Source organism: Enoplosus armatus, chromosome 1, assembly GCF_043641665.1.
Source record: "Enoplosus armatus isolate fEnoArm2 chromosome 1, fEnoArm2.hap1, whole genome shotgun sequence".
NCBI classification, from domain to species: Eukaryota; Metazoa; Chordata; class Actinopteri; order Centrarchiformes; family Enoplosidae; genus Enoplosus; species Enoplosus armatus.
Window position 1 is genome coordinate 13450190 of NC_092180.1, and position 17735 is coordinate 13467924.

The 17735-nt window shown below is 39.0% G+C and overlaps 1 protein-coding gene across 2 annotated transcripts in view; it reads right to left on the reverse strand.

Moving 5' to 3' along the window:
• Positions 1 to 14279, reverse strand: part of pde3b (phosphodiesterase 3B) — a 38926-nt gene extending 24647 nt beyond the window's left edge. For both annotated transcript variants that reach the window (XM_070917170.1, XM_070917090.1), the window contains exon 1: positions 13321 to 14279. In XM_070917170.1, the coding sequence (XP_070773271.1) occupies positions 13321 to 14208 (888 nt within the window). In that variant the 5' untranslated portion in view covers positions 14209 to 14279. The remainder of the gene's footprint in view (positions 1 to 13320) is intronic.
• Between the last annotated feature and the right edge of the window lie 3456 nt (positions 14280 to 17735).

Here is a 17735-nt window from a genome sequence, read left to right on the forward strand (position 1 = left end):
CATTCTTTATGACATACGATCAGGGAAAATAGATGCACATTAATATGTTATAACCACAATCAATGACATTCAGCAGCAAAAACAATACTTTAAAACCTGCCTTTAAAAATGATCCAATCAACAATATTTGAATCTAAATATAATAGATATTTCTGCCAATTCTGGGCTATTTAGGAGTGACCTTCATCACAGGATGCAGCAGTCACATGAGTCCTATTTCAACAACTGAACACAGGATATCTATTTTTTGTAGATACTTATCTTCTGTTATTGATGCATTCAACACGCATAAATCCCTAAGCCAACACTGCCCAAACAAAAACAAAAAAAGAACTGCAGTTGCGACAGACTCATATATTTGTTATCTTTTTTAAGTGACAAATCTACACTTCCTTCTGTGCATCATGTAGTTTACAGTTTAAACACAGTGTCACCAGACAGGAAAGGTGGCTTTCAGAGTGTCTGGGGTCTTCAGTTACTTTCCCCTCAATATCCCATCTCAGGAACGAGCAGACTCAGCAGGCCGTGCTGACAGAGAGCGGGTCAGAACATAATGCCGAAACCACCAGAGATCAGCATTTTACATATGTAAGTATAAACGTAGAGCTCGGCAAGCTCTGCCTACATCACCTGAGACAGATGCCACATGGCATAAATACTGGAGCACTGGCTGTCAGATGAGTCAGAGTCACACAAACAAACCTGAGGTAGGTTTACTAAACAGAGTTAAGGAGAGCAAAGGTGAGGCCTACATGTACCCAGTTCACCAAGATTTGTGTAGTATACAATCTTTTTGGCGGAACTTTACATTTCTAGGTATTAAGATGTTGTGGCATTGCTGAAAAAGAGCACTCCTGTTCATAAATAAAGTAAATAAACATTTAAAAAGGGCAAGACTTCTAAAAGAATATCAACAATAGTGCAAACTAGTGATTGCTAAGGGGAAGAATAAGGGAGAGCTAGAAAAAGTATTTGTTTAGATTAAAGACAGAAATGATCCTCAAGACACATGTGGCATCCATTTGACATCACACAATATATTCTACACTATTTTTTGCCTCAGACAACTCAATCCGCTTTGTGAAATAACAATCTACATAATCCCTTTTAAATTCTATTTTTAAAATGCCTTTTTAATTCTATTTTCTCAGAAATGTGAACTGTGACAGTATCTAAAGTATCATTACATATAATATCGGGACACCCACAAAACATTTCACTGCAGTTGTTACTTTGAGGTTTGCTTTGGAGTGTAGCGTTGCCTGAATGTCCTCCTGAATGTGACCTTTAGTTTGCTTCTCTCACAGCCCTATTGCTCCATGACATGCTAACAGTTAACTTTACAGCATTATCTGCTTGGACAGCCTATTAATGTGTCCAAAACATGATTAATGATCTGCACTGTATACATAGCTCAACAGACTACCTCTATGATACTTTTAGCCTTTGCACAGTTAGTTTTTTAGGTTTGGCAATCTTTGGTTCGACAAGCAATTAAAGGTGATTAGTTACCACATTGATGCTTTACCCCATGTCAAATCTGGTACATCAGATTGCTCTTCTTGTTAAGAGGTGAAACGTATGACGATTATGAGTGTCTCTTTGAAGCATACTGTGATTAATTGGTCTCTGTTCCCGAATGTGGCAGTGTCAGGAGGCAAGAGCATTTTCACTCTAGTGGAAAGCTGCAACTGCAAGTAGTAACTACATTATCAATGTGAGGATAAATTAGTTTTTATTTGTTGCACGAGTCCAACTTTACTCATATGCATCGATATTCTTTCAGCTCAGTGAGGCCAAGTGAAGAAAAATGTATTGTGATTACAAGATGAGCACATTTGTGTTAAGTTTTATGTTAAAGTATATCAAGGACAATGTTGCACTTTTCTTTAATTTCAAATACGTGTGCAATATAACTATAATTGCATAATTTTGCTGTATTTTGTACCCAAACATGGATGAAAAAATGTGATAAATGACCTTAATATTGACTATAATGATGGTGCTTTAGTTAGCCTTTAGTAAATGTGTAGAGTCTCATTTTGTGAACAATAACATCACTGTTCTGAACCTCTTGTCAATGCGTGGTTTGTAGCAGTTGCCACTGAAAAAGACTTACAGGAAAGGAGAAAGGCAACAACTGCTGTACATAACAGTTAGCCTAGAAAACTGACGAAAGTATTTTGCGTCTCTTTTTGTTCCCAATTTGATTTAAGCCTGTGTTTTTGCTACTTATGCAAACAGCCAACCTGATGTGTCTGCATTTTTTAGTCACTTAGCAACAGTAACACAAAACTTTCTATATGAACACTATGCCCAGTAGAGTTCACCTTATGACGCAAATACTGCATCTTTAATCCATGCCTACCCTCGGCCAACTACTGGTGTATGCAGCCGAGCACCCGGTGCCTAATGCCCCGTGTCTATGGTGCCAGGCCAGGGTGCCTGCTGTTGATACGTGGCATCAAGTCCACCGTTGATCCAGTTGATCCTTTGATACAGGGTCGGGACAGATAAGGACAAAGGAGGGCCCCACTGCAGCAGGCAACCCAATGCAATGGAGAATGTATCAGTATAAGAGACAACTTTAAATAGACAAAGCTTTTATAGTGTATAAACACATCAATATAGTAAATCTTTGGCTTGCTTCACTTCACAGCGTCAGGTGTGCCCATGAAGCTGGATTCAGTGTCCTGCTAAACGACACGTCCAACAGTTTCAGTCTTGTGAACTGGTCTTCTGCTTGAAGGAAAGCCTCTTTGGTCACTAAACCACTACTCATCAGGCCTTGATCCCTGAATATTACTCTTAAAACAATCTTATGAGCACATCATGTCAAGGCCTTCACAGGGAGCAATAACAGTTTGGGGCGGGCCACAGCTCTGACCTGTATCTGAACAGCACAGTGTGCATAAGCTGCAGAGGGGGTGTGCGATTAAAACCCTGTGCTCTCCACTCACTCACTCTGCCATCAGTGAGCTCCATATGACTGCTGCAAACACCTATCTATGCCCATAGATCCCCGGTCTCTGCTGGTGCTGGTTTATCTCCAGCAGCACACAGTCTTCAGAGCACAGATGCAGCAGACATGACTTCTTGTCTTCTACTGTGTATAGGCTGGTGAATTACTGCGTCATCACTCTCTAACTTTTCTCACGTAAAAAACAAGGATACTGTCTCTTGTGTGCCAAGCAAGCACAAGCAAATTATTTTGGTTCAGTATTGTAGCTTTTACGCAGACAAAACAAGTATCACACTGCGACAGAAATGTACAAAATTCTTGCAAAGTGACAAATAACTGTTCATGAGTTGTAAACTGAGGAAGTGCTCCATTATTTTAACCTGAAATGGAGATAAGCTTTTTGCTTGGTCCTCTCTAACAGGTCAAATTTCGTGTGCTGTCACAGGAGAGAGAAAGGCAGGGGGGGTTGGGGGGAGAGGGGGATTGTTGTGGTGGGGAGGGAGAGGATGATACAGGTCCCTGGGAATTGATTACACTGAACAATGGCGAGCAGATCAAGAGCAACCTTGACCGGATGAGGGAGATATCACACTGAAGCTCAGAGACTTTCGTCAGACACGAAATCTATCTACAAAATCTAACTTATATTATGTGAGGGGAAGGGGAGGGGGGGTCTGGCATTTGAGCCTGTGTGTGTGTGTGTGTGTGTGCTTGTGTGCTGGGGGAGGGGCGGACGGGGGTTAAAGTGAGAAAGAAAAGGAGACAGCGACAGACTAAAGAAAAAGTGAAGAAAAGGGGGTGGGGATTGGCCGGGAGCAGTTTCTCCCAAAAAAAATTGCCTAAATCTCATCATTCCACTTTGAAAGATTTACTTTTACCATAAGTCACTCAGAATAAATTGTGCACAGTTATTGGAAATGGCGATCCTGTTGGTTGAAGTTAGGGTTTTCATTGCAGTGACTAATAGTGCTTCTCAGTTTTGCCCTTTTCAGTGGGATCTGCCCTCAGCTGCTAAACACACACAAGCCCTCCTCTGTAGCTGCGGCTGACGTCAACCGTCACCTAGCAACAGCCTTTTGGTGTAAAAGCAGCAGTGCTGACACCGTTTTCAAAAGAGGCGCACAGAGAGAGACAGAAAGAAATTCAGAGAGAATGAGAAAGAGAGATAGAGAGAATAAAACGAGGGGGAGAAAAGTGGAGGGAGAAAGTGAGCAAAATTTGGGTGAGATAGCTGTGTAATGTTTCGATGAGAATGCAATGCAAAAATGATAATTGTAAGCATTTTCAGGGCAACTAAAATATAAATCACTCTTGTTGGACCATCAATTCAAATTATGACGTGAAGCTAAATATTGAAGGAAAAGATGATGTTATGTCCATAAAGTCGTCTGGAGACTATTAGCAGTCAGTAAAACCTATGGTAGGTAGTCATTTAAATAAAACTTGCATTTACTACATCCCTCACCTCTATTTCTCCTTGCTTAAATTCCCACAGCAACAATTTAAGCATGGGCGCACACCATCTATGTCATAGCACTCTAATTTAACAATACCGCCCCTCGACCGAACCTAACCACGCTCTCTCTCTCTCTACTCACTGGACTGAACAAACAGTCAACACATGCAAGGTTCAACAACCTCATCCTGAACTTAAAAGCTCAGCCACCTGAGATGTTTGCATTGTTGGGAACCTTGTGGTGTAATCAAAATCATTTGAGACGAGCTGTGCAAGAAAATCTCCAAACTAAAAAGCTTGATTGTGTTGCAAATAGAGCCAGCAGCTCTCGGAACAGTTTTGTCATTACTTATCTTATCTAGCCATTTCACATGTGCCATTTTTTTTCATGTTGAGGAAACAGGCAAAGTATGGAAGGCTGATACAACAGTCTAATTAGCCCAAACTTAGTTGACGGCAGTGGCTCGGCATCCCCCTCTCCGGTCCAACATTCTGGGCCTCAACAATACACAAACTCAGCCACGAATAAGCTTTGTACAGATAATAATACAAGCAGATAGACGAGGTCAGGACATCACATCAAGGTTCATTAGAGAAAAATAAGAAAGAGGGGACACGCTGCACAGCTCTTTATAGGCTCAAAACAGAGTATCAAAAAACCATAACCCTAACTATGTCCTCGAATAATAGTAATTTATGGACTATTTCATGAACAAGATGTTAAAAGAAGAAGCAAAATAAATCCATCTATGAATATCTTGTGGGCACTCTTTTGATGGTGTCTCTTCAGACACCAGAGTCATTAGGCTAAGCTCTGGTAGACCTATCATGAAAACTAAAGAGCTGCAAGCTAATTGCTGGTGATCATGACGCAAACCGTTTCCAGGGTAACCCGAGTTTTGGAGTACCCGCTCCAGCATTTCCTCATCTGTTTGCACTCACACCAGCAGGCTGACAATGCAGTCGCTGCATCCTGTTTCACTCTGCAGTCAGCCAAACACACAGTACCTCGCTCAACTTAACCCTTTCTACCGGTCCTGCTGCTGCCGATGAAACATTTAAAGCAGCTATGCAAACTAGTTCAGACATTAAAGAAAGTGGGATATAATTCACAGAAGCTGTCCATCCGGATCCAATAAAAGCAAGACTAATTCTAATCAGTACAACTGCCAAAATAATGATTATGTACATTTCAAATACGGATTAGAAAAAGCTCCATTACACATATGGGCAACATTCATAAATGCTGATTCAGCTCCTGATTTGGCATTCATAAAATGTTTACCTACTATCAAAGCTACCTGTGGCATCGATGAGGAGTTGCTAAGCAATGAATTAGGACATCTTGCTCTTGATGTCGCAACTGTTACACAAGCTCCTAAACATGGAGGTTAACTTCACACGTCATTCCCTTTCAGTTAAACAACAGCTCACAGCCACATTAACAACACTTTCACTAAAGATATAGAATATTTCCATTTTAATTTAGAATCCAAAAATTATTGAGGTCCAACAAAATCAAAAACCTGTATGATAAATGAAACTGCAGATGCCACATAAGACTTAATACTTTCAAGCTCTTTTACCTTCACATGGACTGAGAGAAATTGTTCACCACATTGATAATATCAAGATTAAAGTTTCCTTAAAACACACACATAACTTTTAACTGCAGATAACTTTATTCTAAGGCAATGCACTGTTTCTCTGTCAGCACAACCCTTGGAAGCTACAGTCTATTCCAACTTCTATAAAAATGTATAAAATGAACAAACTAAAAAAATAACCAACAAAGAATATGAGCAACAATGCAAAATTAGATTGTAGTGTTCATGACACACCCTGATGTATGTAAGAGGTCCAGAGTGGCACAGCATGCTCAATAAGGTTTAATTTGATTATCCTGTATACATTAAATAGTTTAAAGCAAGCTGGATGCTGTGACCAGCTTGTGGAGGATTTACTGTATACTGGAAAATAAAACTGAATGCTTGTTTCAGCACACACACACACACACACACACACACAACTCGTGAACTGAACACACATTGTTCAGACAGTGGTTCAGTTTTGATGATTGTGAACCAAAGGCAAAGGAGCTAACAGTTTCACTAAACACACGGAGGCTTTCATCTCCACAGACGATACAGATGAGGCTGAGGCGATAAGGCTGAGGACGTAAACAGTATAAACAGAACATAAGGCACAATTTAATTTGGCCATGATTTTATCTCATTAGACCACTGACAAAAAACTATATTATTATATACTTTTACATTTAGGCTGAAACTGATTTAAGTGCTAGTCCTTTAACATATACAAGCCTATTTTTCTAAACCACAAATCTATTAGATTTTACACCAATTAGTTTCTCTCTGTACTAAAATAATACTGATGAGGGAGGATTTGTTCAATCAAAGTGAACATTACACAACTAGTTCGATACACTGTGCTGATGGTTTCAGTTAAAATGCTGTATACAAGCCAGCAAAAAATATCAAATTATAAATTAGGAAAATATAACTGAATGAATGAATAAAAACTTGAAAAGCCTACAGCTTTGTCTGGTTCTCTGGATGAATAAGCTAAGTGGTCTGAAATACAATTCTCCGTGGCAACTTTTCCATCTAAAGACTCTTTCTGCTGCACACCGTCTGACGACGAACAATTTCTCCCTTTCTCATCACTGCTGGAGGCAGACACTATATTCTACATGGCGATTAATAAGACTTGGCATTTTTTTCTTCTTTGCAATCACCCTGTGGTACGTCACTGGGTTGTGACGTCAATGTTATATCATTCCACATGGCTTTACAGCAAGCGAACGTGACAGCGGAGAGCTGCTCTGCGTTTTCACTGCTCTCCCTTCCAACCTTTCTCTCTGCAGTCTGCTTCTCTGTTCTTGTCTGAATGGGGGGTTAGTTAAGTGTATTATTTACCCCTGCCTGCCCCCTGTGGAGTGGTAACCACACAAAAAGAGGGCCTTCTCCCTGAATTCAACATTGCACCGCCAGAACTGCCTCTAAGGTCTTACTCGGGAAGTAGAGCTTTTAGATTTCTGCCATGAAAGCCCAAATACAATAATCCTACTTAAAAAATATTATGTCCACTTTATTCTCTTCATCTCAAAAAACTAACAGGGTCTCAAAGACACATGCTGACATCATATTGGGGGAGAACATGCTGCCATTCAGGTTGGGGGATAAAATCATTGTTTTGGAAAACAGTATTTTCAAATAAATGATTCCAAAGACTCACACCCAAATATGCAGCAGACAATTTGTAAATATATTTCTCACTCGCAAACAGTGTTAACCAAAATCTGGGTCTCAGTTTGTGACCCTTGTGTCTATTGGACAGTTTCAAACAGCAAAGTGATCTCAGTAAAATGAGCAAATACAAAGTTTTACACAGCTCCTTCACCATGTCACAAATACACGATTCACTGACTTATTTAGATATCCGATTAAAGAAGAATTTAACACAAGAGAGCGACACGGTTAATGCAATAAATCTAGGATTCAGTGAGCCTGACCCCTGGCACTTGCAGTCAATCCATAAAGCTTTGGTTGTGCAAGAGGTTTTGAGTTACATTGGCAAAACACAAATCTGAGACTAAGAATTATCAGAGCAAAAATTAACATGAAGTGAAACTGTAACAGGCTAAATGAGACAATTCTACCTCCAACACTGCAGAAAAGGTTGTGTTGTACTAGATTTTCTGTTTTCATGTGTAAGTTTGGTCGTGTTGGCACGTTTACAGAGACAGAAACCTTTGTCCCGTTTCATGACTTCTATATGAGCAGGCTCAACACTGTTCCCATACATTGTGTATAATAGTGAAGACTATTGGCAGCAACCATGAAGGGTTTTCCTTCTGTGTCAGTCTGGCACATTTAAGGATCGCAGCTACAATAAAAAGGATGTGCTCAGCTACAGAGACTGTCTCCGTACACTAACACAACACTGTGTACGTGCAAAGAAAACTGAGAAGTTGATCTTTAATAAAAATAAAGCAATCTTTTGACTCATAATGTGACCACAACATGACATGAAAATTAATGTCTTTTTTTTTTTGCTTGCATAGGCAAACAACAAAGTTTTCATCAAAGTTGATGTTGACAAGTTGCATGGTGACCATGGTGTCAAAATGATGCAAACATTATTTCATGAAACACTGCTAGACCTCGCAACAGTTAAAAATAATTTTAGAAGCTTGTCCTAACAACAACATAAAAGAGTATTTAAAAAAATAACAACAACAAAAACTTAAGAGTAGTTGGTAATATTTGCTTGACTGGTATGTGCGTTTCTAACAATGTCACACTTATATCATCTTGGTGTTAAAAGAATGACATAAGAGACTGGCATCAATGTGTTGAACCTGTATACAGACTAGTATCTGGTGAAATTTGTGCCATCACAAAGCTGCATTTGAATAAGGTGTTCCAACTCTGTATGTGATCAGTGAAGCTGTGCAGTGTGTGTGTCTATTTGTTGCAACATGGAGCGCTCGTTTGTAAACTCAGCCTTTCAAAATTAAACTCTTGAAAAGCTTGTGGTCTATGGCAATTTACAGGTACTTACATTCGGCATTTCTCACTCAAATGTACTACACATTATGAATGTCTTAACACATATTTTGATGCATTTACTACCTAATAAAATATCTACAATGCCATTTTTTAATGTTTTGACATTTCTGCTTGCGCCCTCATTCTGCTAATTTATTGGCACATAGCTGCCCTTTAGGACACATTACCAAGAACTGTTAATATGTAGAATTGTATGAATCCATTGGATTTGCCATTAAAAAGTCTGAAGGTAAACATAATTTTTAACTAACTTGAAATAACTACAGTGTCCAAAAAGCATTAAAAGTAGGAGCTAAATTAGCCTCATTAGCCTAACCGATAAATACATTTGGCATGCATGTGCAGTACAATATAAAAACCGTCTCATCAAAGCGTTGCTCTACAGCACCACGAGAGGCCAAAAACTCCTCAGTATTTACCTTTAACAAAAACAATCGCAGTATTATCTGTCCAAACATAAGAGATGCTGATCTGATGGTGATGCTAGGCTTTGTTATATTCTATGTCTTTGTCTACACAGTAATACACAATTAACAACTGTTAATTAACTGGTGTTTGGTGTACTACCAAATACTACCTTTAGGTGGCTCAAGGTTCTGTCAACAATTACTTCTGGTGTGTGAAGAAGTGGTTGTGGCAAAACATCTGAAACCTTGAATGTTTAAGAAAAAATATTCATACCCATGTCTACAAACTATTTTCTGACATTTTTGTAGTTTTAGGTGCAAGTATCGCTCCGGTATTACAGCTTCTGACGTGGTCTATTGCAGCTCTATAATTCCCCCGTGTGTATGACAAATGACAAGCCTAACAAACAAAAACAAGCTAAATATTTTAAATGCCGCGTATACAAGCTCGGTGTGTGGTCGCACAACTCTCGCCCTGGTGTCTCTCAAGCCATGGGGCACTTTGTCCAAAGCAGCACTTTCAGTTTGAATATTCATGAGTGTTAAAACACAAGTGTCATAATAAATAACATTAATAGATGTAGTGGAGGCAAAGAACTTCACGATGTAAAGTGTCAATTGGCCTTTCCTCATCTATAATCCACACAAATTAAGGATGTTGGTTAACTGTTGGTTAACCTGTTGACAGGGTCTTTGTTTGGGGTGTCCTGTTACACGATTTTAACAAGCACGTGACAGTTAATAAAAAAATTGTATTTTCCATAACCGTGGTGTAGCAGGCTGAGGATGATCTGACAATTGTGACAATGATTTCAAGTTTTGTTTAAATTGTTTTGATGGCAGCATTTTTTAATATCTAGGTTAACTTGTTTCAAGACTTAGTTCACACATTGCGTCCTCACAACAACACCTCACTTTCATCTACGTGATGCCAAAACTCACACAATCATTATATACAATCATTTTCCATGGTGATGATGAACCTGCAGTATATAAAACCACGTGTTGCTGCTAACAAAAAACAAGCCCCCTCTTTGCAACTGAAAGGCAGAAAACCACTGACCCTCTCAGACAGCAGAAAGGGAGGGTTGACTGTTTTGTTTTGTGCGTAAAATGTGTGAAGACGAAGAACACGTGTGACATCACCAGTGTACCCTAAGTGACTCCTTTCAAAGTCTTCCTTTGTGCCTCTTTTTGCCTGCCTCTGACACATAAACTGTTAGGTTCTTTTTTATAAAATCGCTCAATAATAAATAGAGAAGTTATATTACAAAATATTATTTCTTATGCTCTGTTTACAGTTCTTCTTCACCAACTGTATTTCCTTATTATCAAACCCAGGAAAAGAAAGGCTTGGTGCCATCAGTAGCTAAAATTTGAAAACATTTCCAAAAGCTTGAGTAAAATGAAAACAACTTTTTTTAAGATACGGGAACATCTACCCTATCTTCCCTACATTATGGGCTACACAGCTAATACTGTAGGCCATCACACCACCCCAGTGAATAAGATCTATCCCAGCATGCAGTGGGCACAACAGCCCAGACAGGTTGCCAGTAAGATGCATCATATCATAGGGCTGACACCTACAGATACAGATGAAATCCACAAAAACAGGTGTATTATGGAGTGTATTTAGTCTCTTTGTCTCTTTTACTTACTAAGAAAAACTTGTATTTGACATAAATATTTACTGGCAGAGAGGCTCCCAAATATGTTTTTAAGGACAGTGTGACGATGACGCTGGCGATAATACATGCCTGTCATTTTTGTTATCTTTTTACTCAATATGGATTTCGATGTACGTTACATATTTAGCTGATAAAATGGCATGACTATACACAAGAAGAAACATCTTATCCACCACTTTTGCACAACCTTTTGTTGTTCTCATTACACATTTTCTACAATTTACATTTATGAAATTTTACACTGTATAAAAGAGGTTTAATGATATCTGTTTGGGGATGTGGGGAGGCAAATAACAGGGCAACCGAAACAAACAATGAAAGAAATGATTACCAATTCAAAAAATACATGGTTTGTGTAATTAAGAACAAAACCAATGTCCTGTTTCAACTTTCCAACTGAAAATGGTAAGGTGCAGTGCTTTTAGTGTACCTGAAAAACTAACTGTGGCACATAAAGGGGGAGCAGTTCAGTTGTACTCAAGACATTTGTCAATAGTTTTGAAGCCCAGTCCCTGAACATGTCAACACTGAAGTACGTTTGAGGTTGCAAGTCAAGTAACTAACTACAATGGATGTCTACAGAGTCAAATGGGAATGCTCTTATTTGGGACTGTACTAATATACAATAATCTTAGTAAATCACAGATTTTCTGCAAATAAAGTCGGGGCAACATATTTTAAGTCTGTGGTTTTAAAAACACCTCATCTTGGGTTCAAGTCAATGTCTTTCTCTTCCAAATGAAAAGCTTGGCAAATGTTGAGGCCTCCTTTACAACTTTACTAGATATTACAGCCTCCATATATCATGGTTTACTTCTCGCTAATTTTCATAAAGTGCATTCTTATGTTTCTGTATCTCACAGAATAAAGCAAAAGATGAAAGGATGTAGTAATCTCAAACTTAAAGTCTGTGGTCATATTCACACAAGGTCTGGAATGATCTAACCTGTTTTTCTGTTTTAGTTTTCATGCATTGTTTAAGGCCTAACTCAATGTGACTGCTAATCTGCTAATAGCCCAAAACACAATGAAGTGGAAAAACAACTGCTGGAAATAGCACAACTGAGACAAACTGGATATACATTTTTAGTTCGCTTATCATTTCTAACAAAGCTCGAAGGACACAAAAACAATGCATGTGAGCTGATGTCTTGGCATCCACTAAAGAACATTGTTTTTAAATCCACTACTAAAATACTATATACACAATAATGTTGCCATTTGTCTACATATATATTACGGCAACAGCTTGCATCAGCTTTTTTGCCCACATGTTGTGTGCAACATGATAGTCTTCATTTTGTATGGATATCACTCGATATAGGTGTATTGGTTTACAAAACTGATGCAAAGTAGAAAGGAGCATCACTTTGCAATGGGCCTGTTAGCTACTGTATGTGCACAGGCTGGCTTTGTAAAGCTTGTATGGGCTTGCGTATACAAGTAAACAAAAAGGAAAAGAAGCACACGCTGAATGTGGACTGTAGACACTGAATAATCCCTGCGTGTGCGCACCATCATCTTGTTTTGTTGACTGCTACAGTCAGATGGGACCGTAGGCCACATCACTTGCTATGCTGCTGGTTGTGTTGTTATTCTAGCAGAATGATGTAGATGGACACTCATATTTCATTGATTATCTAGTATGTAAAATTTTAAATTAATATATTCCCAACACAATGTAGATAAACATTACTGATGTCCTGATGGCAAGAAGTGCTGTGGGCAGACAGATTGCACACAACATGGTATGTTGAGTGCTGATATTGAAATTTTAAAAAAGTATTTATAGGCTATGAAACACTTTTGTAATAATTGGCTGAAATGCTAAAATTTTAATTTTAAGAGTAAATTTGGACAAAGCCCTTGCTGTATAATAACACTGCAAAACATGTTAGATTGCCTGCAGCCTGGAATAGTCTGTAATAACCTTGTTAAATCATTCACACAACAATGTTCTCTTTTACCAGAAATGTGTTCCTTAACTACAAGTAATTTACTTATTGAATATCTATAATTAATGTTGGGCTGATAATTTGGTGAAACAGATTAACTGATTTTGTTCTGAGGGAATGTTTTTATGCAGGTCAGTAGTTTGATTTGCTTTTTCATGTCATAAGATTGGGTGTTTTCCTCTTCTGGTGCACATGATCAGTGGGCCTACTTTTGAACTCTAACAACAGACGTGGTCCTGCAGGGGAAGACCTACCTGTTCTCTGGATATACAGGGCAACGAAGGTCTGCGAGGCATTTTACAACTGCCATAATAGCTGGTCGACGTTTCCCCCAGTGAAACACAACTAGACCTTCTCCTAGGTCTGATCACAGGGACCTTTTCCTCCGCCGTGGAAATCCCACTCGGTGCTTCCCTCGACGGGTAGTAACGGTCAAAGCAGAGCCCCAACAGGGAGCCAGAAACCCCCGCAAAGCAGGCGAAGAGCGGTCTGAGCAGTGCAGGCAGACCGCTCAAACTTGTGAAAGAGACAAGCCACACAACGCTGGCAAAAACCAGTATAAGAACACTGTGTTTGAGTTTCAGAGTGGGGATCAGTGTGAGCAGACCCACACATCCCAACACGAATAACAACCTGCCCACCATTTGCATCTGGTGTTGGTCCTCTCCCCATTGCAAAAACCGCAAAACCAAAAAATCCCCGAGGTAACACGATGCTGGCAGTGACACGAGCCAACATTTACTGCTCTCCTTCTTTTTCCTCCTCAGGTAAAACGTTAAAAAGAAGAAAGCACATCCTATGCTGAATAAAGGACTGATGGACTGGGAGAAGCCCGACAAGAAAGTCCGCAAATCCCAAAGCGAGTCACTTTGCAAGCTCCTAGAAATGAGAAAAGAAACCGCGAAGATTACAAACGCGCCGACGTACAGGGCAGAGACCTTTAACAATTTTGAATTAAGAACGTCTTCGTTGCAAAACCTGCACACGTTAAACAAAAATCCCCTCTGATGGTCCTGTTTAAGAGGGGTGACGCAGCTCTTCACATAGCCGTTCCTGAAGCCCTCTGAGCTGTTTACACTTCCAGCTCCGTCGTGGTGCCTTATTTTACTGTGCAAAACCTCTCCTTCCTCCCGTGCAGCCATGGCTCGACTGTGGCTCCTCGTATCCACGCAAAAGTCCCTCTCTTCTAATATTCACGCCGTATTAACGCTGAACTACATGACAGCAAATGCACTCCATGGTCACTCAAACGTGCTCCAGCACTTGGACTAAAGAAAGAAGGTGAGATGTTGTTTTTACAGAAATGGGGCTCTCTGTCGCCGCCTAGGGGCCACAACTTAGACAGCAGGGTGTAATGTGGAGCGCTGAACCAATCCTGGACTGCATCAGTAATATAATATAATCAATATACTCTGAGGGTGCAGTTAATAAGCACCTTTTCTCCAAAGTTCTCATTTAATCAAGCAAGTATCACTAAATCTGACTGTTACATTTCCATAGTTTTATCCTCCAATCGTGTAAGTTTACTTGTTTCAGGTACATTCCGTATGTGTTGGGTAGCTTTTAGACTTAATTTAATCTGTACACAATTTGAAGATCACTTTGTTTAAAACTGAGACAAATTAATATGAGCTGAGACAACCGTTCCAGAGTTTACTACAATTTTGAATACTTCCCATGACTCAGTTTCTCACCTATGCATATAGTTTAAATTAGCTTGGCCATAGTCAAATTAACTATATAATTAAAGTAATCTTTTACCATCTTAAAATGAATTGGCCTTTTGGTCAAAGTGTCGCCAATGTGTGTCGCTGCATCATGTTGCTCTGGGATCGTTTGATTCGCCTGCCCTGAGCTTGGTAAAGTGGACGATTGCCGATTAAATGGATCAGAATAACATTGTAACCGGCGTTAAGTGCCGAGTAGTGGTAGCTATAATATCTAATAAGTATCGTTTTACATCTTGGGCGAGATAAGTAATGCACAGTTAAAGTCATCGTTCATGACTGGCAGAAAAAAAAAAAACACTGGATGCGCTAGCTAGCTTGTTGACATCCTAACGTTAGAACATTCTGTTAGCATGATAGACCAACAAGACTTAACTCTTTGGAACTTAAGATCAGATAAGTATTGATACTTGTTCCATTAGAACTGCCCACTTAAGCAAAGAAGTGCTTACCCTAAAACGAAAACTCTTCAGATAACGCCCTGTTCTTTTTATGATGTCCAGTCTAGTAGTATAAACTTAAACAGTCACAACAGCAGGAGGCAAACTGTGTGGTGATGTCATTACAGACTAATCTTGGAGCTGCCACGGACAGCTCAGAGACCTTTTTCCCAGCAGAAGTGTTGGCATGTCACAGCAGGAAAAGCACAGGTGTAATACATAATATTAACGTCGACTGCATAGCATTTAGTTTTGCCAATTCCAGAGCCCTTGCATTGTGCATGTTGGCTCACTGGGCTCTTAAATAGAACAGAGCCATCTTTAATTTGATTAGTTACACCTGTGTCTCTGCTGCTATGACAAGTCAAAATGTCTGCTGTGTATCAATATAGCACATTTCATCACAGGTAAACGCAGTGTGATTTACATTTAATACAGCAACAATAACATACAGAAGAATAGAATAAATAAAATACAAGTACAAACAGCAACAAAAGAAAAGAGACAGATCATCCATCCCACATACACGCACAAACACAGAGCAATAATCTATGAAGCCCAAGAAAGTGATAATAAGGTTTTCAGCTTGCTTAACTTGGGCACAGTTGTCTCAGGCCATGAAAGACACTGAGCGCATACCATGTGGATTGCACATTTCCTGATTTACACTATGGATTCTATGGATGGCCTGCTTGCATTCATTAAAAGCTAGCTTGGATGTAATACCTCAAATAAAAATTCTATGAGCACATGTCACTAAATGTGTGTCCCCCATAGACTGTATATATAGAGGTGTCACCTGACATGTCTCTAAAAAGTAAACACCTGATGACACCAGCATTTTGAGTGTTGATACTCCCATTCAGTGTTTACTGCCGGTATCTTGACATTTTTGTCTACATTTAATAGCATATATAAAATATGATTTTGTCAATGTGTATAACACTGCTACTACATTAAATAAACTTGTATAAATATGTGTCTTTTGCCTCTCCTTTAGTTCCATAGCCAGTATGATAGTGATGTTACTGTTGGGAGACCTCAGGTGGGCCTAAAGTTAATGTCTACACACCACCATGACAACACTTTAAGAGCTATTATTCTATAAAGATGACCATCAGTGTCCTTTTATGTGTTTCTTCCTTTGAGGTAATCTGAACGATCTGAGAGTCCTATAATTAACAATCATTTTAGTAGTAAGCATATTGAGTAAATAGAAGCCCTTGTGTAGCCATTGTTCTTTGGCTGACAAGGATCAGTGGTGTAAACAAGCACTTTGCTCTTGACTTGAACCATAAACCCTCCTTATCATGAATGCCCATGAAAAGACTTGCATGGAAGTGGGTGTTAATCAGAGTAAGAATGAATGTAGTTTATTGTGGTGTTTGCAACCAATCAATACAATTCAATTGACAGGTTTGCAAAACTCATAAAATAAACACTTTTCCTGAAGACACCACAACCAACAGTTAATTTAACCGACTAATGAGTTTTGTTTGTGTAGGCACAGCCAGATGTAGCTTATGCCTCTGTGCCATAGAAGTCCATATTCCACAGAACATATCCTATATATCCTATAATTATGATGAACATGGCCAGTGTAGTTTGTCCTTGCACAGACAACACTTGTTAATGGGATAAATTAATTGTTGGTTTTTGTCTTTTAATGGGATTTGTTGATAGTGATAATAAAATGGTAAGACAACTCGTTAACTTTTCATATTGAAAATATAGTTTGCCAAAACATTGTTTGGATTTATCAGGTTTGCCATAAAAAAAGAATCACTTTCAGTTTTGGAAGTTAAGTATTCGGAAAAACAAAATATTCCATTGATATGCTTTTCCATTCATGCTGTTTGCTTAGGGGCATTTGGCTATGGGTTGTTGCATTGCAGTATATTGGTAAGTAAAGATAATGCCTGAATGACAGTTCACTCAAGTTTCTGTACATTCACTGTGTCACTACGGCTAAGCTTCCACTGGAGGGTGCTGCATACCATTAAAATCTGTGTGGGGTTGTTTTATATCTCTTTCATTTTTCTCTCTTTCAAATCATTTTAGATAATTTGTTTGCGTTTGGGACACAGGGCCAAGCTTGTGGATGACTGTAGCAGAGAGGCCTTATGAACCCATAAACCTTGAAGTGGAAGTTGTTAGTCACCGAGGAAAATGTTGGACACTCCAAAACTTCAACTACTTAAAACCGATACTGAAAACTTGATAATACCTGATTATCTCTAACATTATAATTGCTAGTTGTACAGTGTTTTTGAATGTATATTTTGTCTCTTTTCTTACATGTGTTCAATAAATACATAACTGCTGCAATGATCACTATTCATTATTCATCATAAAAAATGTGAAGTCATAAGGCAGTGAAGTCATAAGTGCTCTTGTGTGCTCAATGCATTGTAGCATTTAATCAGCTTTATTGTGGGTCACAGTCGCATTGGCAACAGGGTGAACATAGCTGTCCAGATGTTTTTTTCTTTTCCAGTTCAT